The 27494-nt window shown below is 45.1% G+C and overlaps 1 protein-coding gene across 5 annotated transcripts in view; it reads right to left on the bottom strand.

Moving 5' to 3' along the window:
• The window catches only part of CAPRIN2 (caprin family member 2), a 55933-nt gene that overhangs the window by 7048 nt on the left and 21391 nt on the right, over positions 1 to 27494 (bottom strand). For all 5 annotated transcript variants that reach the window (XM_060245726.1, XM_060245727.1, XM_060245723.1 and 2 more), the window contains 7 exons: positions 15633 to 15764; positions 15336 to 15423; positions 14040 to 14095; positions 12361 to 12471; positions 5666 to 5779; positions 4988 to 5140; positions 3989 to 4172 (listed from right to left, as the gene is read on the bottom strand). In XM_060245726.1, coding sequence (XP_060101709.1) covers positions 3989 to 4172; positions 4988 to 5140; positions 5666 to 5779; positions 12361 to 12471; positions 14040 to 14095; positions 15336 to 15423; positions 15633 to 15764 — 838 coding nt within the window. The remainder of the gene's footprint in view (positions 1 to 3988; positions 4173 to 4987; positions 5141 to 5665; positions 5780 to 12360; positions 12472 to 14039; positions 14096 to 15335; positions 15424 to 15632; positions 15765 to 27494) is intronic.

Here is a 27494-nt window from a genome sequence, read left to right as displayed (position 1 = left end):
GTGGACACTGCAGGTCCAATATCCAGAACAAGGTGAGGGAATAACTATATCCTGACCGTCATGGACTTTGCTACAAAGTTCCCGGAAGCAATACCACTGAGGGACATCAAGACAAAAACTGTTGCGGAAGCCTTATTGGCTGTGTTTGCCAGGCTAGGCTTTCCTAAGGAGAGAGTCACTGATTTGGGGACCACCCTCATGGCCCAAGCCATGTAAAACCTGTTGTAGGCATGGGACATTGAATGCCTCACTACAACGGTGTATCATCTGCAAGCAAACAGACTTAATGAGCGGTTCAGTGGCACCTTCAGCCATACCTTCAAGTAGAACCCTAGAGAGGCAGCATTTAAATTCTCTAAACATAATCTAGAAAAGGAAGACCAAGGAGTTTCCTCAAATCCAGGAGTTATGATTCAGAAGAGGATCAAACTAAAACATGACAGCATCCTTGGGCCCACGGTGTGGAGCTCTTGTTCACCTCCCCACCTGTGCCCTTTCAAGTCCTGAAAGAGCCACAGGGGGGATGGGTGAAACTGTTTTGGCATTTTTGTTAGCTGTGTGGGGGAGAGGGGGCGAGAGTACCTCAGTCTGCCACAGGCCCCTTTGCTGTGCTTTTAAATCACTTTAAAATGTCATCAGCATCCTCATGGCAGCCACAAGGAGGACATCAAATCTAGTATGGTCCTCAGATTACAGTTTCTCAGAATTCAATAGACAAAGTATGATAGGTGCCAGGCTGGCACCTATCAAAGTTTCAGACATGTTAGATGTAGGCTGAGAAAGGAAGAGCTGAAAGGGAGAGAGATAATGCTGGTAAATAAGGTTTGATACAGCAAGAAGTGCTCCTTTTCAATGAACGTGTGAGAATTCCCCCATATTAATTATTACTATTATTACTGTTTTTCGATTTAATGGAATGCCCCATCCCAACCGAAGCCAGGCTCTGGGAAATGTACAAAAATAGTAAAAAAATACATAAAACATTAAAATAAAACATTCCAGCTAAAACATTAAATCTTACAAGCTCCCTGATGGCATCTTAATGATTTCTGCTGCTTCATCACAGAGGGGAAGGGTTAACCCGGAGAGGTGGAAGAGTGAGATGCCAGCTTGGTAACAGTTGCCATCCTTACTCAAAAGCCTGGGGGAACATCTCTGCTTTACAGGTCCTGCAGTATTGCAAAAGATTCCACAGGATCCTGGTGTCAGCTAGCAGAGAGTTCCACCAGATCGGGGCCGCGACCGAAAAAGCCCTGGCCCTCATCGAGGACAGCCAGACCTCTTTAGGGCTGGGGATCACCAGCAGAGCACAGTGCTCTTCCAGGGACATAGCAAAGGAGGTGGTATCTGCAAGACCAGTTGGTCCCAAACCGCTCAAGGCCTTGAAGGTCATAACCAAAACCTTGAATCTGACTCGGTATTCAACTGGAGCCCAGTGTAGCTCGCACAGCACAGGCTGAATGTGTGCTGTCTGTGGCATTCCCATCAGGACTCAGGTCACTGCATTCTGGACCCACTGGAGTTTCCAGGTCAGACTCGGAGGCAGGCCAGTGTAAAGCGAGTTACAGTAGTCGAACCTGGAGATGACCGTTGCATAGATTACTGTGGCCAGGTCTGAGCGATACAGGAGAGGAGCCAACTGCCGGGCTTGGAGAAGGTGGTAAAATGCCACTTGGCAACATGTGTGACCTAGACCTCCCTGGAGAGGGAGATAGCCAATGTTTCTCCCAAATTCTTCACAGACTGCGCCAGTGTAAGGGGTGCTTCGTCAAGGGCTGGTAATCTAAGCTCCAGTTCCAGCCCCGATCCCCTAGCCACAGAACCTCCTTCTTTGATGGGTTCAGCTTCAGTCTGCTCTTTCTTAGCCAGCCTACCACGGCCTTCAATCCTTCATCCAGAGATTGCGGGACAGTGGCCAACCAGTCGCCCAACAGCAGATACAGCTAGGTGTCATCCAGGTATTGATGACAACGAAGCCCATAACTCCATGCCAACTGGGCAAGGAGGCACAAATAGATGTTAAATAACACTGGTGAAAGGAGTGCCCCCTGAGGGAGTATCTTGCAGACACATCCTTCCCTTGGCCCGCCCTATGTCCCCAACCGTGGAGAAAAGAGGAAAGCCACTGCAAGGCTATCCCACGTATGCCCATGTCAGTAAGGCAGCGAGTCAGGAGACTGTAACTGACTGTGTCAAAAGCTGCCTTGAGGTCTAGCGACAACAATAGCATCAACCTGCCTTGATCCAGCTCTCTGTGGAGATCATCCATTAAGGCAACCAGTACAGTCTCCATCCTATGGCCAGGATGGAAGCTAGATTGGAACAGATCTAGCACCGATGTGTCCTCTAAGAAGCCCTGAAGTTGCCTGACTACTGCTTTCTTAATTACCTTGCCCAGAAATGGCAAATTAGAAAGTGGGCGGTAATTGGCTGGATCAGAAGGATCCATAGATGGCTTTTTTTACTGACCAACCAAATGAGTTGCAAATGAAATTATTGAAAAGAATAGCACAAATCTTGTCTCCCATTTTCTCTTGGGCATGGGAAAATGGAAACAAAGCTATTATTATAGTTGCCTGCCCTGTGCACAGTGAAGAATTCCCAGAATAATTTTGGTTATATATTTTACAGCTCTCAGCGGGATCCAAAGCAAGTGGTTTATGAGGAGGGGTTTGTGTAGTGCTCCCCATTGCTGGGGCAGTTTAAGATAAAAGTTTAATTGCGACAGACCTGCCACAGCAGGGCTCCTTGTAAATTCCTGTCTTAGTTCCCCCCAATAGGGGTTAACCCCCCCCCCCCCCCAATCTTCACTTTGTCTCTTGGACTCTTTGTTTTTATTTTCAAATCAGCACTAGAGTAAAGTATACCCTTACGGGCACGCATGGAAAAAAATGTTTTTAGGGGATTCAGGTCTATTAGACCAGAAAAATATTGATATTTCCCAATATTCCTGAATCCCAATATCGGTATGATATTGGATTCAGGTAAATATCTGAGAAACCTCCATTTATCCAGCTCCATTATATCCTATGGGGATGGTATACTCCATAGGGTATAATAGAGAATCAAACTGGGGGTAACTGGGGCTATGAGGGGGCTGTTTTTTGAGGCAAAGGCATCAAATTTGCAGCATACTGCTAATGCCTCTTCTCAGCACCCCCCCCCCCCAGTTTTAAAAAGACTGAACCAGGGGTCCATCTATGGCCCCCAAAGAAGGTGCCCCTATCCTCTATTGCTTTTAATGGAGGGGGGAAAGGCATGTAAGAGACCATGGTCTCTTCCACACCCGAATAAAAGCAGAATAATATAAGCTTTTATTTAGGCTCAGCTATATCAGTAGCTGAATCAGATTCTCTAATCTACATTCAGCTTTAAAACACGTGGAAAATACCAGTAAGGTATGGGGGCGGGGGCTTGGCTTGGATATACTGAATGCGCATCACTAGTTGTAACAATAGGTGTAACATATTCTGTTAATTTCCAGCTTTCATGTAAAAAATAAGCCTAGCCCCTTCACTTTAGAAGATAGAGCCTTTCCCCTTATATCTTTGCAAGGGAAGAGGCTAGAAACAACTTTTTAATGTAATTCATAGAAACTATTGCACCTATTGTTACAATGGTATACAATATTCTAGTGCCAATTTAAAATAGAAAAGTCTCCCAGTAGTGGGGGGACAAAATGGCTGTCGTGGGGACGGGGTCAGGGAAAAGGATTGCCATGTGCATTAGAATATCCAGATTTTTCCACCCACACGCAGCCATCCAGGCATTACTGAGATCTTTACCGAAACATATGAGCAAAGCAAGTTTGAGAAACATTGGAGAAAAGCCAGAGAAACCCAGGAGGTGTACAAACACACCACAATGCTGTGGGGAAGCAGGAGGAAAAAAACCTGCTTCCCAGCAACATTGAACCCTGGGCAGATAACCCAGGGGAGATGGCCTGTCACGTCTCCAATCTGCAAATGTTCATGCATGATCCCCTTACCGTTTGACAAAGACTCTTGAGAAAAAGTGGTTTGTTCAGCATTTTGAGCAGGCTGTAATTTACACTGGAGTGGAGTCTGGGTACTTGCTGTAGAGAAGTTCTGATTATATCCTGCAGGATGTGGGGCATTCTCTTTTATATCCTGATCTCTACGAGGTGGCAAAGGCGCATTCACTTTGAATACCTGTAACAGAGTAGATTGTGATGGAAACAGTGCCTGCATTCTTCCAAATACAGCTGCTATGGATCACAAGCTTTTGGCTGCAGTGGGTTGTTGCAGTTTGCTCTCTTTTACAGAGCAGAAATATTTCTCTCTGACCAATTCCACTTCCACTATAACAACCCATACCGTCCCGGGTCAACCCACTGTCTAGCCACATGGGATCACTCTCCCAGCAACATATAATCAACTTCTGGCAGGGCTAAAAAAGAAAAAAAAGTTGAGATTCATTGTGTATTCAGACAGAGCTGTAGAACAACAATCTAATTCAATGACATGATCCTGGGGGGCAGGGGGAAGAACAGCCACTATATTCTTGCTCGATAGATCCAAGTGAGCAGCCGTGTTGGTCTGAAGCAGTAGAACAAAGCAGGAGTCAAACATCACTTTAAGACCAAAAAAGTTTTATTCAGAATGTAAGCCTTCATGTGCTAAAAGCACACTTCAGACGAGGGCATGTGCACTTTTAGCACATGAAAGCTTACATTCTGAATAAAACTTTGTTGGTCTTAAAGGTGATGCTTGACTCCTGCTTTGTTATATTCTTACTGATACTTGAAAGGTTATTCAAAGATTTCTTCTCTGAAGAACTTCTCATATATACATCTGCATCAGTGCAACTGGCACCATTTTTTCCAGAATACCCATTCTCTATCTAGAGAGATCTGCTCATCATCTAGAGTGCATTCTGCCATCTGCCAGGGACAGCACAGAGCTTGATAGGTTCTGCCCTTCAATCTAATTTTATTTGCTTATTTGCTGGGCTGATTTATACTTACTGTTTGCATAGCCTGAAAGGGTGCTGCTTTCACGGTAACGGAACTGCTATTTGCTGGAGGAGACTGGAAGGCTTTTGCTTGGGGCATGGGTGACATGGTAGCAGTCGACTGTGTCAGTGGTATCTGCGATTCACTTGAAAGAGGAACAGGTGCCTTAAAGGAACCAAACAGTGATAGTCATTTTAGTTGGAAGCAATTTAAGTTGTTAAACCCTACACTGGCAAACGCCAGCAGTTTCTGCAGCCGGGCATAGCAAAGAATAGAATAGCTGCTGCCTACAGTTTGAATTTTGCTGTGCATTCATTATTTCCACCATTCCCTGCTGACTATGTCAAACATGTTCGAGTTAGACCCATACTACTCTTTAAATCTTTCTACGCAAAAGCTAACAAATAGATTTCCTTACAGAGTTCAACTTGGTGTCATGGTAAAACTCGATCTCAAGGTTTAAATGGTCTACTGAACCAAGTGTTTCTCCATCTCAGAAAAATCTGCATATGCATCACATCGCCTGCAGTCCTCCACAGTAAACTAATTTTATAATGAATATTTAGGAGCAGTTACTTGGGTGGCCTTTATTACGTAACAGTTTACTAGGAATGTGCAAACCCCATCCACCCCAAGAGTCAAAAATTTCTTCTTTTACACATTTTTCCAGATCTATAGTATTCTACTTACTGGTGTAGTTTCACTTTTTTTTGGCATTAATGGCTCAGAAATTTGTTGGCTCGCTTGATACAAAGACTGAGGTGAACTGAAGTTCTCAGATTCTTGAGAAAGTGGAACAGATGCCTGGAGACACAGCAAAGTGAAGTTACTAGATTTTTAATCAAAAGATGTTAAATAGGACTTGCAAGAACATGGCCAAAGCTAAAAATATGGCTTCACAAGGTGCTTAGGCAGGGAAGGGAATCTTGGGAACTTGTCTACCAACTGCAGAAGATGAAAGATGAGCTTCTGTTCCAGGTACTGGCTTTCGCCAGAGCCAGAGGGCTTTTGGCTATTAGCCCAAAGCCTGCAGCCTGTGGGACTGAATAAACCAATCCAGGTAGATTCCAGAACTGCCCGAGAGTTGAATGTTCTATTGGCTTAATAAAAATAATTTATATTCATTGGAGCCTTTTGGATCAGGTCCCTGGTGGGGCAAAAACCATAACGTTCTTAGCATTATCATCTTGTTATGAAACTAAAGTCACAGTACCGATGAAAGGTAATAATGAGAATAATCCAAATGCAGTCTACCCTTATTATACCTTAAAGGCAATAGGCTGCAATCGCAAGCAAGCTACAATAGAACCACAGAATCAAAGTTAGAAAGCACCTCCAGGGTCATCTAGTCCAACCCCCTGCAATATGCAGGAACTTCACAAATACATCCCCCCCACACACATACATCCCCAGTGGCCCCTGCTTCATGTTAAGATGGCAAAATCTTCCAGGATCCCTTGTCAAACTGGCCTGGAGAAAAATTGCTGACTCACCCCAAAGTTTCAATCAGCATTTCCCTGGACATGTAAGAATAATATAATAATAATAATAAAATTTTATTTATACCCCGCCCTCCCCACCGAGGTAGGCTCAGGGCGGCTTACAGAGTGTGGCAAAAGCCATATTAAACAATAAAACAATTATACATTCAGTACCATTTAAAATTACCATTAAATTACATAATATAAAAATCTAAAATCAATCTAAAATAATCTTATCTTATTGCTAACTCAATTGTTGATGTTAGTGATGGCATGGTGTTCATTTCAGGTTTCATCTTGGAAGGCTAGCCGGAAGAGGGCGGTTTTGCACGCCCTACGGAATTGGCTAATATCCCGTAGGGCCCGCACCTCTTCCGGCAGCTGGTTCCACCATTGGGGTGCTTTTATAGAGAAGGCCTGTTCTCTGGTTATTTTTAGTTTGGCCTCCTTTGGCCCAGGTACTTCCAGAAGGTTTTGTGAGCTGGATCACAGTGCTCTCTGGGGAACATATGGAGAGAGGCGGTCCCTAAGGTAAACAGGTCCTCGGCCATATAGGGCTTTAAAGGTAATAACCAGCACCTTGTAACGAACTCGGTAAATAACTGGCAGCCAATGCAGTTCCCGCAGCCCAGCTCGCACATGTTCCCACCGAGGTAGGCCCAATAGCAGTCTGGCTGCTGCATTCTGCACTAGCTGCAGCTTCCGGGTTCGGCACAGGGGCAGCCCAATGTAGAGGGCATTACAGTAGTCTAGCCTCGAGGTGACCGTTGCATGGATCACTGTTGCCAGGTCATTGCGCTCCAGGAAGGGAGCCAACTGCCTCGCCCGCCTGAGGTGAAAAAAGGCGGATTTGGCAGTGGCTGCTATCTGGGCCTCCATTGTCAAGGAAGACTCCAGTAGCACTCCCAAGCTCCTGACCCTGCACACTGGTATCAGTGACGCACCGTCAAAAGCTGGAAGGGAGATCCCTCCCTCCGGACCACCACGCCCTAGGCAAAGGACCTCTGTCTTCGCTGGATTCAGTTTCAGCCCACTCGACCTGATCCAGTCTGCCACGGCTTGCAGCGCCCGGTCCAGGTTTATAGGAACATCGGCAGCCCAGCCGTCCATCAATAGATAGAGCTGGGTGTCATCCGCGTACTGGTGACAACCCAGCCCATATCTCCGGGCAATCTGGGGAAGGGGGCGCATGTAGATGTTAAATAACATCAGGGAGAGAACTGCTCCCTGAGGCACCCCACAGTTGAGTGAGTGTCTCTGGGACAGCTCCCCCCCAATTGCCACCCTTTGTCCCCGACCCTCCAGGAAAGAGGAAAGCCATTGCAAGGCTAGCCCCTGAATCCCTGCGTCGGCGAGGCGGCGGGCCAGCAGCCGGTGGTCGACCATATCGAACGCGGCCGAAAGGTCTAGCAACAGCAATACTGCCATACCGCCTCGGTCCAGGTGTCGCCGGAGATCATCCATGAGGGCGACCAGAACCGTCTCTGTCCCATGGCCCGGGCGGAAGCCGGACTGGAATGGATCCAAAGTGGAAGCGTCATCCAGGAAGCTCTGTAACTGCAACGCCACAGCCCTCTCTATAACCTTGCCCAAAAAGGGCAAGTTTGAGACTGGCCGGTAATGAGCCAATTCGGCCGGGTCTGATGTAGCTTTTTTCAGGAGGGGGCGGACCACTGCCTCTTTCAGAGGGGTTGGAAAAGAACCCTCCAAAAGAGATCTATTTATGATGTCCCGTATAGGACATCTCAGCTCCTCCTGGCAAGCTTTAATTAGCCAGGAGGGGCACGGGTCCAGATCACAAGTTGTTGGGCGTGCAGTAAAGAGGATCCTGTCAACCTCCTCTAGGTCGAGCGGGTCGAAATGGTCCAAGAAAGGGCCACAAGAACTAAGCACTGATGCAACCCTTCCTGCCCTCCTTCTTATGAGCTGCCTAATTCATAGAATCAGCATTGCTGTCTGATGGCCATCTAGCCTCTGTTTAAAAATATCAAGGAAGGAGAGCCCACCACCTCCCAAGGAAACCGTTCCACTGCGGAACCGTGGTAATGGTCGGTAAGTTCTTCCTAATGTTGAGCTGGAAACTCTTTTGATTTAATTTCAACCCACTGGTTTTTGTCCAACCTTCTGGGGCAACAGAAAACAACTCTGCACCATCCTCTATATGACAGCTCTTCAAGTATTTGAAGATGGTGATCATATCACCTCTCAGCCACCTCCTCTCCAGGCTCAACATGCCCAGCTCCTTCAACCTTTCTTCATAGAACTTGGTCTATGACCCCTGAACATCTTCGTTGCCCTCCTCTGGACACGTTCTAGCTTGTTTATATCCTTCTTAAATTTTGGTGGCCAGAACTGAACGCAGTACTCTAGATGAGGTTTGACCAGAGCAGAGTAAAGCAATTCCTTCATGTCACGTGATCAAGACGCTATACTTCTGTTGATACAGTCCAAAATCGCATTGGTTTTTTTAGCCACTGCATCACACTGCTGACTCATACAATGTACAGTCCACTAAAACCCCTAGATCCTTTTTCTCAGAAGCTGCTGCCAAGACATGTCTTCCCCATCCACTATCTGGATTTTCTTACCTAAATGAAGAACTTCACATTTATCGCTATTAAAATTCATTTTATTTCTTTTAGCCCAGTTTTTTCAGCCTGTCAATACTACATGAAGCATGAAAAGTTATAATAGCAGCTCTGTCAGCCACATCCAAAACTGTGCAATTCATTCTTATTCCAAAACCTTCAATTTCCCCACATCATAGACTCATGAAAATATAAATTTCTATTTCCCATACATTGCCTGGGCTGTCCAGCTACAACTGTCAGCTCAAGTACCAATTACAAAAAATATCCAGTTGAAATTCAACAGTTACTTTCCATAATAAGAGGAAGAACCCAATTACAAAATATATGCGTAACACAGAACAGTCAAGCTGATAAACTGATATTATTATAAATGTATTTAAAATATGATCACATACTGACTGCATTGGAGATACTGTGTGCGTGTGTGCACGCATGTGCTTGCACCTGGAAGTCCTGGCTGTCTTCTAAAGACCCCTACTGGGGCTTGGACATTCAGAAAGGTGGCTTTTTATTGCTTGCCTCTGTGCCCTGGCATTCCTTGGAGGTCACCTTTCCAGGTACCTGCCAGGATTGGCCTTGCTTAGCTTCTGAGATCAGACTTGCCTGGGCTATCCAGGTCAGGGCTAACAAAGGAGCATTCCTTTTGGGGGGGTGTATATTTTTGTATTTTGTGAGTGTGTGTGTGTGTGTGTGAGAGAGAGAGAGTGTGTGTGAGTGTGTGCGTGTGCGCACCTGCAAGTCATGGCGACCTCTGATGACTTGATCCCTGCTGGGGGCATGGAGGATATTCAGAGAGGTGGCTGAATAAAGCCTGCCCCTGCATCCAGTTCAGGTATTCCAAGGAGGTCTCCCACCCAAGTATTTGCTAACCTGCTGAGCTTCTGAGATTGGGCTTGGTTGGGCTATCCAGGTCAGGGCAAGGTTCTGCTCGTTTCTTGTTGGCAAGAAACAGAGAGCAGTCCCTTTTGCCCCCAAACCTTGATTTCAGTCTATCTACCAAAAATATAAAATGCTGTGTGCCAGTTTAACAATATCAGCGGCAATGGATTGCTCTGTAAGCACAGATCAACCTCAAGGCCTCTAGTGATACTGGGTTTGATCGGGCTTGCCTGAACTAACCAAGTGAAGGCACGAAGCAGCATTCTTAAATAGAAGAGCCACTAAAGATATTCCAAGGAAGAGCTTCAAACTTTGAGAGATAGGAAAGGGGTAGGAGCCAGTGCATTGAAGTAAAAAGTTAATTTAGTGTAACTAGATGGTGACTCAGAAGGCTGCAATTTCCTCATCACCAATGTATCTAATTCTCAACATGGCCTCAGCTGAGGATCTTTAAATCCAGAGAAGGGCCATAAATAAAGAAAACATTTCTACAAACATGGGGTGAAGAGACACATCCAGGGTTCAGAAATATCCCAAACGTGTAAAAAGGGGCACAGCACCCCCCCCCCACAACAGTTGTCTCCACAAGAGCAGACAACTGTGCTCCAGTCACTGCAGCAGGTAGGCAAGATAAGACAGGTAGGAGGAGAAGCCCATGCCACTGAGGTGTTAATGCTGCAGGAGGGCTGGGGATGAGGGGCAGGAAGCTGGCATATAAGAACCCTTACCTCTGCTATCACATAACAGTGAAGTCAAAAGATGAGAACTCAGGCTGCCAACCACAAGGGTATTCTTGGTCTGACCAATTCAAGCTCATTGCCAGCACAAGAATTCATTAACACTGAAAATCTAGCTTACCTGAATAGTCAAATCTGACTGTTAGGGTGTGACCCTCAAGGAGCTGGTTTGATGCAGAGCTTGAGTGTGAAATCGGGGCCAGGAGGACCAGTGTTCAAATCCCTATGCTGATACAAGACCCAGTGGGTGACCCTGGGCCAATCACCATCTGAGCCTAATCTACCTCACAAGTCTGTTGAAGATAAAATGAGGAGCCAGAACAGCAATCCAAGTTCCTTAAGGGAAGGACAAGACAGAGTAGTGAAACCTCCCACTGAACCCTCTTCCCCTGCCAGGCTCTTCCCAGCATAGTGAACATCAGGAAACCCAGCACATGCAGTAGAAGGAAAAATAGACAAGTGAGTTTTGTCCCGTGGAAAGCTGTTGTGCAAAAACACTCTCTTCCTCTTTTGTATATATAAAAAGGTAATCTTTTTTTTAAGTTATGTGTTTAAGAACTAGTATCTGGGCTTTCAATTCAAGTAGGAAGAAGTAGAGTGTACTGCAGTCCGAGCTCTCTGCTCATGACCTGAGGTTGATGCTGGGTTCAGGTAGCTGGCTCAAGGTTGACTCAGCTTTCCATCCTTCCAAGGTAGATAAAATGGGTACCCAGTTTTCTGGGGGGGGGAAAGTGTAGATGACTGGGGAAGGCAATGGCAAACCACCCCATTAAAAAGTCTGCCATAAAAATGTCATGATGCAATGTCACCCCAGTGTTGGAAATGACTGGTGCTTGAACAGGGGATTACCTTTACTTTTATTTCTCTCTGAATCAGAGTATTAGAGTATCAGTGGCTCACAAACTCCTTTATCTTCTTCCCCCACAACAGACACCCTGTGAGGTGGGTGGGGCTGGAGAGGGCTCTCACACAGCAGCTGCCCTTTCAAGGACAGCCTCTGCCAGAGCTATGGCTGACCCAAGGCCATTCCAGCAGCTGCAAGCAGAGGAGTGGGGAATCAAACCCGGTTCTCCCAGATAAGAGTCTGCACACTTAACCACTACACCAAACTGATGAAGACCTCTGAAGAATACACTGCAACGCATGAAAAGGATTTCATTTCCACCCCACCCCCCCACCCCATGAAAATGATGATGAAAACCTTGCAGCATTTGGTCATTTATGCTCAGACATTACCCTGCAATGAGGCAGTGTATTCTGCTGTATATCCACACACCTTCCTCTCTGTACAGTGGTCTCTGAAAAACAGGCTCACTTCCTGAAGCAGTCCAGTCCATAGACTTGAGTACATTCCAGTACTGGCAAAGAGAGGTCCACTAGTTCTCTTCTACACCGGTTGGGCATCTGGCTACCTTCAGGAGCACTCAGCTGTTTCTGGTATGTGACTTTTGGCAGCAGCTGCTCTCCACCCCCCACAACACACACTACTCAAAAGTCAGCCAAGTAAAGGGACTTAGCTGTGGGTCATCTCCAGTTCAAGGAGACCAAACAGCAGGTGTGGGGAAAGCCTCTTACCAGAGACCCTGCCAGTTACATCAGACAATACTAAGCTAAGACTGGTTCGATGGTCTGACATCTGAAGGAAGATTCATACATCCAAGCCTCAAGGGAAGAATTAGCATAGCTTTTTTTTTTACCTGCGGTCTCTCTGGTGTTCCAAGTTCAAGTTCGGTTTCAGGTCCAGAGGCTGTGTGGACAGGAGCTAAGGAAGTGTTTGAGTCATGCAAGGTCACAGGAGAAGCAGAAGCCTGACAATTCAAGAAAGTTGGTATGAGAAGTCTGCAACAGTTAAGTTCTGAAAAGGATACAATATGAAAGTTCGCTTTTCAGTCTACTACCGGGTACTCTCATCTCACCTATGAGCAGAAGTGGTAGATTTTAAAGGTGGAATTCCTGTAGCTTAAAACCAAAGGATCTGGGGTTAGGGTCATTTCAGAAGTCCTGAATTTACCCTCTGGGCCAAACTACACATTGGCCTGATTCCAGTCATGCAGTTACAATTCAGGAGCGTTACGCTTTCCAGAAGAGGTGGCATTTTACATTAACTCCTCCTCTACTGTTCCACTGAATTTATTAATGCTCACAGACCAATTAGTAATAAGCAAATAAAGAAAAGATGCAAAACACAAAAATTATAGTATTTGCATTACAGAATATTACTAAATGTCATAGGCAAAACATTTACCACTGCAGAAGTCACAGGAGGGTTGACAAAAATCCCCCTTCTACCTGTGTCCCCACAATTTGTTCTGGTGGTGGTGGGGGTTCACTTGACACTCAAGAACAAGTTATGGCAAAGCAGCAGGCCAACACCGGCAGGAGGAATTGGCAGAAACTTTCCATCCCTCTTAAGAAAACTCAAGTAAATACAGCTGACTTTAATATTATATCAATTTAATATATATTAGTAGGTTTCCTTTATTATGCCATCTGACCTTCAGACAGGACACTGAGAGCCAGTTTGGACACTGAGAGCCAGTTTGGTGTACTGCTTAAGAGCAGCAGACTCTAATCTGAAGAACCAGGTTTGATTCCCCACTTGTCCACGTGCAGCCAGCTGCATGACCTTGAGTCAGTCACAGTTCTCTTAGAGCTCTCTCAGCCCCACCTACCTCACAGGTTGTGGGGAGAGGAAGGGAAGGAGACTGTAAGCTGGTCTGAGACTCCAAATGAAGGGCAGGGTATAAATCCAGCTATTATTATCATTACAATGATTGGGGGACTAACCAGCTTGGAGATGACAGTTACCTCATTAACAGTTATGCTTATCACCAACTTAAAACACAGAATACAGAGTTGCTTGTATCAATGTATTAAAATATTTCTAACAAACTATGAACGTTCTACAGAGTCAAGATCCTTTCCCACTTGTTCAGAGCAATGAACTCCGGCTTTAAGAACCTTATCTTGACACCAAGGTTTGGAAAAAATCACAACAGGAACACTGAGCATGCAGCCTACAAAATGAATGTTAATCAGGCATCAGGGGCCAGGAGAGATTCCATACTGGAGAAGTTTACACACTGGACCAAAAATGTAAATACATGCTAAAGGTAAAGAATGTAGGTTTAATACCTGCATTAGGGGACAGCTTATGAACTAAAGTTTAATGCAACCTCATGTCTTATACAATTAATGTTGTTCAGAAGCCAAAAGATAATGGATTGTTTTAGATAAGCCTCAAGGTTTGTGCCCTCTGCAGGGATTTAGCTTCTCATCTCATTACCTTGTTTTGTAGCCGTTTAAAGGCATACCTCTACCTGGTACCTTGAGAAATCTTAGCTGCCCACATATGACAAAAGTGCTTTATTCTTACCTGTGCTGATTGTTCAGGGAAATCATTTTGACTTGGAAGTTTTTGATCTTTACAAGCTACAAGACAGGAGAGAAAGAGAGCACTGTGTCACACCTTCCAAATAATTTAAGAGCTGTTTAAGTTGAAACATGCTCTAGTATTACATTTGTTTTTAAATAAGTGATAAAAGTAGTAAGAATGCAAACAAAATCTCAGATTTACAGCAGTCCAATCCTAAGCAGGTCTGTTCAGAATCCTACTGCAGTCTGATGAATGGGCCTTACTCCTAGGAAAGCATTCTTAGGATTGCAATGTTGGTCCTTGGTCTACTAGCTACCCCAAAATCAGAAATTTTGGAAATATTTAAATGAAGTCTAACACTTCAAAGGTAAAGGCATTTTCATAAGCTTTGAGAAATATTCATTAAGCGTTACTCTAAAAATTACTCTAGAACAAAAAAAGAAAGGCACAGAGCCAATTTTTTAAAGCTATACTAGCATGCATTTTTTGGAGTAATGCTTTAATTTAAGGCACCAAAATCAATACATTTTGATGAGTTTACTGCATGAATTTTTCCAAATTATACTACTTAAGTTCAACAATACTAACTAAAAGCTTTATGCAGTTCAAACTCCCATGACTATCAAGAGAGCCAGTTTGGTGTAGTGGTTAAGTGCACTGACCCTTATCTGGAAGAAATGGGTTTGATTCCCCACTCCCCTGCTTATAGCTGCTGGAATGGCCTTCGGTCAGCCATAGCTCGCAGGAGTTGTCCTTGAAAGGGCAGCTGCTGTAAGAGCTTTCTCAGCCCCACCCACCTCACAGGGTGTCTGTTGTCGGGAGGCAGGAGTAAAGGAGTGATTGCTCTGAGACTCTGAGCTTGAGTATAGGGTGGGATATAAATCCAGTATCATTATTAACTTTGCTGAGCTATACTGTGAAACTGTTAAGCGTAATCTAATCTTTCTACATGCACCTCTAAGGCAATTCGCCATCAAAAATGGCATACATGACATCTTCAAACATTGCATTACTTTTAGATAGCTCAATATTTCTCCAATTAGCCTTCTTTTTCAAGTATGAGAGAATCCCAGTGCAAAAGAGAGTATTTAACATTTCTATACTTCAAAGGGCGAGGAGGAAGACAGATGCAGTTTGCCATTTTATTTTTTGGTTTTAACTGATAATGTTTTTAACTATTATTGTAAGCTGCCTTAAACCATGAAGAAAGGTGGGATATAAATACTTAAACGAACATGAGATCTGTAGAATTAGCCAACACACACCAATATAAACCTGTCACCACTTACTACCTACCACTAGGATTGCCCGCAGAATCAACTGGAGGCGCTTGTGAGGAACACACGGCACTTTGTGAGGGTTTATCAAAATCCAGGAGAGACTCCTTGAAGAAAAAATGTTTACCAAGATCATGAAAATAAGCAAGAACTTATTTGGTGGTCAGCAATAAGTGGAACAATTTAGGGAAACTAGAGTGCAAATTTTCAGAGTCACTTCCTGGCACTTGAATTATTTTCTGCTTTACACTTACGCTCAGTCAGGCTTCAGATTTGTACTCTTGAATGCCTCTAGTGTTAAGCAAAGGAAACTTACTTGCATGAAGTTGTAGGTCCCTTGAATTTGAGTCATCAGATCCTGTAGTTTTTCCCTTCTTAGTACTGGATCCTTTGGAAGACTAGAAGTAGAGCAGAATTCAGCAGCTGGCTGATGCACAGTCTTTGTCACCTAATGGAATGAAAACTGAAGTAATAAGGGGGAAGTCTGAACAGACTACTTAGGGTAGTACTGAGTCTTCCAGCAGCACACATTTATCAAGATGGAGTTCCCCATGTTAAGTAGAACTGGGATCAAACTGTAACAGATATTCTTTATCTCCATCATAAAACACCCCATATTTTACCTGTTCAAATATACAAAGCCAAGTAAAAACATGATCAGGTTTGTTTTTTTTCAAGCCCTTGAAATGCACAGAGGTCCTCTTTATTAGAGACACTCCTGTTGAACAGGCTGCTTTAAACAAGCAAAAAGTCAGACATTAGTCATCTTAGAAGCATGCTTTGGAAATACTACCCTCCCAAACTGCTCTGTTCTTCACAGATCCACTGCAGATTTCATGCACAACCTGCTTCCTCAGAGAGCCAGAATGCAAGTACTTGCAACCAGCTTCAGGGAGCATAGTATTCCTTGTGGCACAGGAAAAACTGAAAAAAAGCCCATGGCAACTTTAGTTCCTAAGTACTGCAGACCCTACACATCCCCAAACCTTGCCTGCTACAGCTTCTTCCACCTTCCGCAGCATGTGAAGGACACTGGTCTCCCTCTGGAATGACACACTAAATAAAGGCGCCACTACGTGAGTAGCAAACTTTATTTCAACCCATACTAGTCGTCAGATGACCACAGGAAACTGCCTTTTACAGATGACTGGTTCCTCTACCTTTGTTCTATCATCTCTGAGAGAGAACAACACTACAGGGTCTTGAGGAGAGAGAATGCTCTCTCCTGCAGTTGCTACCAAGACCTTTGAACTGAAGGTACCAGGGACTGAACCTACAACCTTCTGCATTCAAAGAATCTACTCAACTGAGGCACAGCCCTGGTACTCTGAAGTCATACCAAAGTAGGTATTCAGAAGCTGAAGAACTTTTAGAAGTGATTAGAGAGACATTGATGAAAGGATTTGTTAAAAATTGGTCATGTGTGTAATTTTGGTCACACTATAACAACAGTACTGAACTGATGCCCATTTACAATTATTCAATGTCCAGATTTACTGACTGCAGCCTTACGACCATGATTTGCTAGACGTGAAGGAGGCACTTATTCTTTCAAAGAGGCAGAAATAATTTGAAAGAGCAATTGCTTGTGGAGTTATGTGCTAACAGTTGCATTCAACAAGCAAGAGTTGCAGGTTTTTGCGCTGTTTCTGGATAACGCTTCCTATATAAACCCCTCATGACAATTATTACAACCAGGGGTTTTTTTTCTGCCAGAGGCCACAGAAGCAGAGCTGGCCAGGCTTCTGGCCTGACACACCCATGTGGCAGCCACATGCTCTCAGGCCAGGAGGTGTGGCCTAATGTGCAAATGAGCTCCTGCTGAGCTTTTTCTACAAAAAAGAGCACTGATTACAGCATTCATATTTTAAATCTAATGCCCCCTTCTATTCTCCCCAACATGCACAAACAGACATTGTGTTTAAGCATCTTGTTATTTCCATTCTAATACTGGCTATTCTTATAAATATTTTTAAAAAGAAGTTGAACTGGACAATTGCTTCAAGTATATGAGTAGTAGCATTACTGTGTATATTGAAAATACCCACAGAATATGTTTCCTTCTGGCTTCAAAATTTTTGGAAATTTGTTCAAAATTCAAGGCCATTTTTCCAATGACACTTCAAAACCAGACACTGATATATAATTCTACCACCTCCGATAATTCAGCAGGCACTTGCTTTTAAAGCAGTAATCCATTCACAGAAGTCAGATCTATTCACAACCAAGAGAAAACCGATACGCAACTTTAAATAATTTTAATAAACTTTAAAGTGAGATGTGGGTTTAAAGTGAGATGTGGGTTTAAATTGAAAGTGCCACAGAGTAAGAGGTAAGGCAGCTGGACCATATCCTTCTTCAACACTGAGCTCCTGTGCAGACCCACCCCTCCACCTCCCACTTGGTGCTTTTTCTCCCAGCTGGGTTCAGAACTCACTGCCGCAAGATTTGGTGATGGTCACATCTCAGATGGGTTTTTAAAGAAGAGGTTGGAGAGATTGACAGAGACTATATCTACCACTGCCAGTTAAACATGATAATTATATGGGGGTCTCAAGTTCAGAGGCAAAATTGTCTCCGATGAACAGAGAGAAGGTGTGGAGAGAGGTCATGAGGGCTTCCTGTGGCATGTGACTGGCCACTGCTGAAAAGTAGGTGCTCATGAGATGGACTATAAACTTGGTCTAGCACACCTTCCTTATAGAAATACCAGAAAGATTGGCTCTGAGAAAAACAATGGAAGGGCCACACTCATGCACATCTCTTGAGCCCTTCCAAATTCAGTCCTCCACTTTATATAGAAATCTCTCCCCTTTATGTGCAAAGACATGCAATTAAGTTTATTAGTAGCCAGGAACAAGTCCAGAAGCAATCTACCCCATAGCACAGCAATGAGCCATCTTTTTATTATAAATAGTCACTATACCACCCTATTTCCATAGGCTTTGGTCTTCCTCACCCATTTGAAATACAGGTTTACATGTTCAGTTACATACATTATACATTCAACTGCATGATTAACCAAAGCCTGGGTATGCAGTATTAACTAAAGCCTGGGCTATATAAGGTAGCTGGAAAAAGATGGCAACCTGTGATTTCATTACTATATGGAGGACTTCAGAATTACACCTCCCTGAAAAGCACTCATACCCACCTAGAAATTCATCCCCTAATACCCGACTTGGATAGCCCAGGCTAGCCTGATCTTGTCAGATCTGGCATGCTAAGCAGGGTTGGCCCGGGCTAGTATTTGGATGGGTGACCACCAAGGAATACCAGGGTCCTGATGTGGAGGCAGGCAATGGCAAACCGCCTCTGAACATCTCTTGCCTTGAAAATGCTACAAGGTCACTTGTAAGTCAGCTGTGACTTTATGGCACTTTCCACTGCCACCAATAACCATGCAGTGAAAGCTAAGCATTCTGCACATGCCTAAAGTATCTGTAGTCTTGGCATTCAGGGCAGGAATTGGCTCTAAATGAATTTTAAATCCTCCTAAAGGATTTTATTTTTTTCTGTACTGAGAAGTGGGGGTGCTAAAAATGGCCTGAATACTATGTCTCCTCAAACCTCTTGCAGGGAAGTACTTTTCTTATAATGACAGATTATGAGGTTTAAGACTGCCTCAGGAACATACCTCTTTTTGCTAATTCTCAGATCTAGGAGCAACATAAGGACAGGAGATAGACAGCACTTATTCACTGACAAGTAAAAGATACCTTGCACAGGGGATGGGCATAAACCAGCTCACAAACAAAAGTTTGCAATGAATTTTGCCCAGTTTGTGCTTTGCAAAGTGAAGTTTGTGGCAGGCCAACTGACATGAATGTAGAAGTTTCGTGAGCAGATACATTCCCAGACTGACTGGGAATCAAAATGTTTACAAAACTTCAAAGCAACAACTTAGAGGGCATGTAGAGGAAAAACAGGTGTCTTACCTGTAACTGATGATCTTCGAGTGGTCATCTGTGCAGTCCCACACATGGGTTATCCACCAGGATCGATCGGAGAATTCAAACCAATCTTGGAGCATTAATTTTGGCGCGCACTTCCTCTCGTCCCAGGGAGGAGGCATCCACTGTGCATGCCTAGATGAGAGGGAGGCGCTTCACCCACTCAGTTTCTTCCTGCAGCCGTATAGGAGGAAAAAATTTGAATTAGGAACAAGGAACCAGCAGCGGGGAAGGTTGGGCGGGCGTGTGTGACTGCACAGATGACCACTCAAAGATCATCAGTTACAGGTAAGAAACCTGTTTATCTTCATCGTGGTCTCTGTGCAGTCCCACACATGGGTGACTGGCAAGCTAATCTGTCTGGAGGCGGGTGCTGGATCTGTAACCAAAGGACAAAGTTAGTTATGCATATAAGAAGCAATATTGTACGTACAGTGTAGCCAACTGGAGACATCAGTAGAAAATGAATCGTAGCACAGCCTGCCCGAAGGATGCGTCACACTGAGCACGGACATCTAAAGCGTAGTGTGAGGCAAACGTAGATGGAGATGACCAGACCGCAGCGGCACAGATGTCTTCCATTAGAATGCCCTTACAGAAGGCTGATGAAGTGGCAACAGCTCTGGTAGAATGAGCTCGTAAATGTTCAGGTATAGGCTGTTTAGCCAGTCGATAGCACAAAGTAATAGCAGCCACGATCCATTTTGAAAATCTCTGTGTTGAGATTTTAGTGCCTTGGTTGTGGGTTGCATATGCTACAAAGAGTCTAGTGTCTTTTCGAAATGGACGTGTCCTCTCAATGTAAAAAGCAAGGGCCCTACGTACATCCAGGTCGTGTAAAGTTCATTGACTTGCGTCGGCAGGGCGTTGAAAAAAGGCAGGTAAAGTAGACAACTTTCTTAGATGAAACGGTGAGACTACCTTGGGTAAAAAGGAAGGGTCAGGCCATAAAACAACTCTGTCATGATGGAAAATAGTGTATGGCAGGTCTGCTCTGAAAGCACAGATGTCGCTGGCTCTTCTGCCAGAAGTAAGCGCTACCAGTAAAGCTCTCTTCCAGGACAGGAGATGCATAGGAATGGATGCCATGGGCTCAAAAGGTGGCTTCATTAATTGGCTCAGCACAAGAGACACGCTTCAGGTGGGGTGAAGCTGACGGATTGAAGGATGAAGGTGGCGGATCCCCTTCATGAAGGCTCTGGTAGCATAGTGGGAGAAAACAGTGCACCCTTCATTGTGTGGATGGAATGCAGTGATGGCCGCTAAGTGGACCTTCAGAGAAGAGTACGACAGTCCTGAGTTAGAAAGGGATAAGGTGTAGGTCAGGATCTGAGCTATAGTAGAGAATTCAGGCTTGAAATTATGTAGAAAAGCATATGCTGAAAAACGTTTCCTCTTTAAAGAATAAGATTTTCTGGTTGCAGGCTTTTTGGCATTGAGTAGGACATGACGAACGTCCAAAGAAAAATTCAGAAACTGATTTTCCAGGCAGTCAGTCGTAGAAGTCCCGGATTGTGGTGCAGAACCTTGTCTTCTTGTTGGGAAATCAAGTCCTGAACTTGAGGAAGTCGGAGGAACGTGCTGTCCGAGAGGAGGAGAAGAGTGGTGAACCAGGGTTGACGGGGCCACCATGGTGTAATCAGGATGCAATTGGTCTAATCTAGCTTTATCTTTTGCAATACTCTCGTGATGAGAGGGATTGGCGGAAATAGATAATGTAGTGTCCCGGACCATTGATGGAGGAAGGCGTCCCCCGCAGACAGTGGGGATGGAGGACCCCAGGTGTAAAAGTGCACACACTGGGCGTTGCCTGGAGATGCAAATACATCTATTTTCGGAACTCCGAAAGTCTTGAACACTGTGTGCAGGTAACGACAGTTGAGGGCCCTTGACTAGATGACAACTCAGATTGTCTGCTTGGACGTTTTGGACTCCTGGTAGATGCACCGCTGTCAGGAAAATGCTGTGAACGATACTCCAGTGCCATAAGGATAGAGCTCGTTTGCACAAGCGAACAGAGGCTGTGCCTCCCTGCCAACTGATGTAGAAAACAGTGGCTACATTGTCGGAGGTGACCTGAATGTGGCGATTGTGAAGAGATGGTAGAAAAGATCTCAAAGCTCTGTGGACCGCCAGGAGTTCTAGGCAATTGATGTGAAGGGATCTCTTGTACTCGGTCCACTGTCCCTGAACTGTCAACATTCCCAAGTGGGCTCCCCATCCCCACTTGGAGGCATCGGTCGTGACAATCACAGAGGGCAGTGTTCGTACGAATGGCATTCCTGCCAGGAGATAACGATCCATCGTCCACCATTTTAGCGATGGGATAATGTGAGATGGGACCGTAAGTAAGGTCATTTGGTGTTGCCGGTGTGGATGAAATGTCCGGACAAACCACAGTTGTAGAGGGCGCATATGAAGTCTTGCAAAACAGAGGACGGTGGTGGTGGCCCCCATAAGACCTAACATCTGCTGGAAAATGAAGGCTGTTTGGGTACGGTGCGTGATTATGGTATTGGCCAAGGACTGGATATGATGCACTCTGTCTGCTGGAAGGTAGGCCTTGTGTGATATCGTCGACAGATGTGCCCCTATAAATTGTATGTTCTGAGTGGGATTCAGGTTGGATTTTGCATGATTGACCTGAAGACCTAGTGCAGTCAGGAGGGACAGAGTAGATGAGATGTCCTTCTGAAGTTGTTCTTTTGTTTGAGATACGACCAGCCAATTGTCTAGTTAAGGGTAAATGGAGATCTGTTGTTGCCGGAGTACGGCAGCCACCACTGCCATACTTTTCGTGAAAACTCTCGGTGCTGTCGAAAGGCCGAAGGGGAGAGCGCGGAATTGATAGTGTTGATCTCCGATAGCAAACCTGAGGAATCTTCTGTGATGGTGATTGATGGTGAGATGGAAGTAAGCATCTTGTAGGTCTATCAACGCCATCCAGGCCTGCTCTGGAATCAGTGGTAGGATAGATTGCAGAGTAATCATGCGAAATTTTTTGTAGCGAATATGGAAATTGAGTTTTCGAAGATCCAGTATAGGGCACTGCCCCCTGTCCCTCTTTGGAACCAGAAAATAGCGGGAGTAAAATCCCGTGTGATGGAACTGCGGTGGAACTGGTTCTATAGCTCCCTTGTCAAGCAAGGTGGCGATTTCCATTTGAAGTGGAACAGATGGGGGTGTAGGTATGAATCTGTGGAGTTTTGGAGTCCAATCGAACTCTATGATGTAGCCCCTGTGGATGATTGCCAGGACCCATGAATCCGATGTTATGGATTCCCACTTGGGGTAGAATGGTCATAGTCTGGTGGTGTCTGAATGGTGTTGTAGCTGATTGAGAGGTAGAAGAGAGGAGTCAAAGAGACTGCTTTGGAGCCGGTGTTGTCTTTGAGGTTTGTGGACGTGCTCTTTGCTGAAATGGTTGTTTTACCGGAGAAGCCTTACGTTTCCAGAATTCAGCTTGTCGGGGGGATCGGGAATGTTTGTAATATGACGGTTGCCAGGTTCTCTGCCGATTAGGTTGGGATTGCTGTTGAGAAACTCCCAATCTTTTGGCCCTTTTCCTACTGTCATCAACAGTGGTTAAAATATCATCTGTGGTGGCATTAAAGAGACCCTGTCCATCAAAAGGTAAGTCCTCTATCTTGAATTTGATGGCAGGTTGCAGTGACGAGGACCTGAGCCAGGCATGATGGCATAGAGCAATCGATGTAGCCATAGTCCTAGATGAGCATGCCACAGCATGACGTACTGTATTAATTTGCTGCTTGCTGACACAAGAGAGCTTCTTAAGGATGTGTGAAGCCTGCTTCTGTGCTGCATCTGGAAGGGAGGGGACCAAGGTGGTAAATTGGGAGGTCAGATTGAAAGTATATGCCGAAAAATAGGCCAAATAATTGTGAATTTTGGAAGTAGCAGTGGTAAGAGAATAGATCTTCCTAAAGTGTCCAATTTCTTCCCTTCCTTTTCAGGTGGAACCGGGTGTCGTGTTTGTTTGGATTTTGTGGACGAATGCACGATCATGGAATTTGGTGCCGGATGATTGAAGAGAAATTTTGATTCAGGAGCATGAATTTTGTAGAGGGGTTCAACTCGTTTAGATGTTGGTGGCACTGAAGCGGGTTTGTCCAATGCCTCTTGCAAGGCTTCCAAGTGAACTGGAAGCATTGGGAGAAAAGAACCTGTCGGTAGGTCTGCATGTACTAAATTGTGGACTACATCCGAAACTCTAGGTGCGTCAGTAGTCAGTTTACTATTAAGTGAATTTGCCATGTTGGACAGCAAATCTAGGTAAGATTTAGAACCCTCTGACGGCGATAGGTCAGCAGGTTTGATGATGTCGGAGGCTGGTGAAGGAGGAGCTGAGGCTGTAGAATGGGAGGAATCCAATTGTTCCGCTTCAGATTCTTCCTGAGTTTCAATGGGTGTATCAATAGGCTTGGTAGTCATCGATATTTGTTTGGTCAGCAGGGGAGGCTGTTCCGTCTGTTCTTTAGGGGAGACCGAGCACACTGAAGTCAATCTAGCTGGAGACAATGGTTTTGATACCATAGTGTAATGCTTAGGGCGTCGATAGGGACTCTCACGGGGTCAGATAAGACACGTCCTCACGGTACCGAGGACGATCCTCATGGTATACGTGCTCCCGATGTGGATGATAAAGCACCTCATGGTATCGAGAGTCGTCACGGTACCGAGGGTCTTCACAGTACCGATATCGATGGGAATCCGAGAAAGGTGATCTGTAATATCGTTGGTACCTATGAGGAGATGGTGATCTGGACCATGAAGGGCTATAATAGTAATAGCATTCCCTATGACGACTTCGAGATCTCTCAGCTCGGACTCGAGTGAATGGCTCTCTCGGTGTCGAGGGTTCTCTTACAAATGGAGATGCGGGTGTCGCTATCTGTTGTTTGCTAGGCGTCTATTTACTAGGCAGCGAAACTTCCCAGAAGGAGTGTGCACCGAGAAGGTTAGCACACTGACTTCTGTGTGAATCTGGAGATTCGGCGTCAAGGATATTTTCTGGCAAAGACCCATGAAATGATGGGGACTGAGAATGGATATGTACGACCTCGAGAGGTACGGTATCAATGGGCGCCGAGACCTCCGATGAAGTCGATGCTGTCTGTACCGAGGCCGCAGTGTCAACAGTCAGGTGCAATGTAGAAGTCATGGTGGGAGACTTCGAATCCGAGGACCTATGGCCCGTCTTAGATTTGGTTTTCGGTGATGTCGAAATCGAAGGATCTTTAGAAGTCGATTCTGTGCGATGTTTCTTTCTAGAATCGTCAGACTTTGAGTGCTTCCCTGACTTAAGCTTGCTGGGAACCGAAGCCACGGAAGCTGTTGGTTGAGCCACTCTCTTTTGAGTAGATAGGGAAGATGGTGATGTTTGGGATCCCGAAGTATGGGACATAGTAGGGCGCAGCGACGACTCTAACAAATGACTTCTGAGTCTAGCCACGCAGTTTTTTCTTGCTTGCTTTCCAAACTGACTACAATGCAGGCAAATGTCGGTACGATGGGCCTCACCCAGACAAAAAAGGCATAAAGAATGTCCGTCTGTGGATGGGATTTTTGAGGCGCACCCAATTTTGTCTTTTATAACGATACCGGTGAAGTTGAAGGAGACGAAGACAAGCTGTGAGGAGAAAGTGCAGGAAAACAGATGAAGATCGCAGTGAATAGAGGAGACTTAGCAAGGTAGGTGTATCCCGGGCAGCGGTAAAGAAGAAACTGGGTGGGTGAAGCGCCTCCTTCTCGTCTAGGCATGCGCAGTGGATGCCTCCTCCCCGGGACGAGAGGAAATGCACGCCAAAATTAACGCTCCAAGATTGCTTTGAATTCTCTGAGGTCAGGATCGATCCTGGCGGATAACCCATGTGTGGGACTGCACAGAGACCACGATGAAGATCATCCAGGGGACGTTTGATGTGTCCAGCTTGCACAGGATCCCTTCTATACCTTCCGAACTGCGTCTCAAAATGACCATTCTGACAGGCACAAGTTCAGGAGTGCACAGAATAGATTCTGTGCAAGCTGGAGACACCAAACTTGCAGGGGACTTAACTCAGATGCTTCTCTGCATGCCCTCCAAGTTCAGTGTCTCCAGCTGGCATAGGATCCACTCTGTACAGTCCTAAACCTGCACCTGTCAAAATAACCACCAGCCTGACAGGTGCAGGAGCGTATAGAACGGATGTTGTGCAAGCTAGAGACACCAAACTCTCAGGGGATCTCCAGCTAACTCTCCTCTACTTGCCCTCCAAATCTGGTGAGAATCTGGATTCATGGGGTCTGACTTACAGCCCCCCCCCCTCCAAAATAAAGTGCCCCCAGGAAAGTGCTTTCTAGGGAAATGACAGTAATTTCTGCAGAAAACACTTTCCTGGGGGCACCTTATTTGGAGGGCTGTAAATCAGACCCTGTAAATTCAATCCTCACCAAATATAGAGGGCAGATGGAAGACAGTCAGCCAGAGATCCCCTGCAAGTTTGGTGTCTCTAGCACACTGGGGGGGGGGGGGGGATGTTTTACCATAATGCTCCATGATTTGCAAACAGGGCACGTCAAACCAGACTGCATTCTCCCAGTTCATGCCCATTCCAAATCCTGCACATGCTTAATGGGGTACACATTCTCTCACACAGGTATGTTGCATCAAGATGGCTTGCAATTAATGTAAAATAGGCCAGATAAGACTGGGTGTTTTCCTGCTCTTGTCTACCCTTCATGGCCCCACTTATTTGCAGAGGCAAACTCACTTCAAACAGAGGCAACACCCGCCGCCCCCCCCCCCAAAAAAAACCTCCTAAGAACTGTTAGACCAAACAAATAAAAGGAAAGAAGAGCCCAGACAGAAAAAGTGATGTAACAGAGCAGATGAGAATGAATTTGAAGAACATAATGACATTGGATTTATATTCCGCTCAGAGCGGCTCACAATCTCCTTTATTTTCCTCCCCCACAACAGACACCCTGTGAGATAGGTGGGGCTGAGAGAGGTCTACCAGAAGCTGCCCTTTCAAGGACTACTCCTACGAGAGCTATGGCTGACCCAAGGCCATTCCAGCAGCTGCAAGTGAAGGAGTGGGGAATCAAGCCCAGTTCTCCCAGTTAAGAGTCCGCACGCTTAACCACTACACCAAACTGGCTCTCCAGTTTGCTTAATAAAGGATTAACTGACTGAACTCCAGCCTTCTTGCAGCTTCCCCTTCCCTAAAAACTAGGAATTCAGAGATGGGGGTTCATACAGAGAAAGCAAGCAACCTCATGCAATTCCACTGCTACACAATACACTAATCACTGGACAGCTCCAAGTGAGCTGGGGGGGGGGGGGGGGAGGCGGCATGAACATACCAAGTTCTGTCATGCAAATCACTGCAAAGAGATGTATTTTAGTCAGAGGAACATCAAATGCCAGTTCATACATGAACAAATGATACAAGGATTTTATGAGGGACTTTCATCCCCCCCCCCCCCAAATCTAGGTTCTGTTTAGACAAAAGATCATCCAGAAATTACAAGGAACTCAGCTGAACAACTGTCACATAAAAGTGTTCTTTTGATCCTGACAACCTCAAAGAAGCTAGATAGATGGGCTTTGTTCAAGCTGTGAGGCACCATGGCTCTGGGGTAGTACTTTATTCCTGCACTAAGCAAAAGTAGTTCCAATGCCAAACATGAGTTCAATGTGATCACTTGGCACTCTCACCTTTAAAATTTTAAGCACCTCCACTTAAGCTCAAAGTCCATTTTACTGAACAAGTAAAACTTCTACAAAAATATAGAATTGGGACAGCCATCGTTCAATTACACATGAGCCTACTTTATACAGTCAGACTGCTTACTATGAACGTCAACATTGTCCAGGGGTACTAAAAGAACGTGATGTAATTTCTGAGCCTGGCCATTATTTTTGAGCATTCTTGGAAAAACAAATGAGGAGCCAGAAGACTGGAGGTGGGCAAATGACATCCCAATCTTCAAGAGAAGGGGAAAAGAGGATACAGGTACCTACTGACCTGTCAACTTGACATCTATCTCTAGAAAAGTTTTAGAACAAATCATCAGTCAGTCCTTGAGCATTTAGAAAGGACATCTATGATTACTAAGAGCCAGCATGGGTTTCTCAGGAACAAGTCATGTCAGACTAATCTTATTTCTCTTTTTTTTTCAGAAGTTACTACCTTGCTGGATCAGGGGAATGCTGTAGA

This window comes from Heteronotia binoei, chromosome 8, assembly GCF_032191835.1.
Source record: "Heteronotia binoei isolate CCM8104 ecotype False Entrance Well chromosome 8, APGP_CSIRO_Hbin_v1, whole genome shotgun sequence".
In the NCBI taxonomy this organism is placed as follows: Eukaryota; Metazoa; Chordata; class Lepidosauria; order Squamata; family Gekkonidae; genus Heteronotia; species Heteronotia binoei.
Note: the sequence above shows the minus strand (reverse complement) of the source record. Positions and strands in the feature narration are given on the sequence as shown.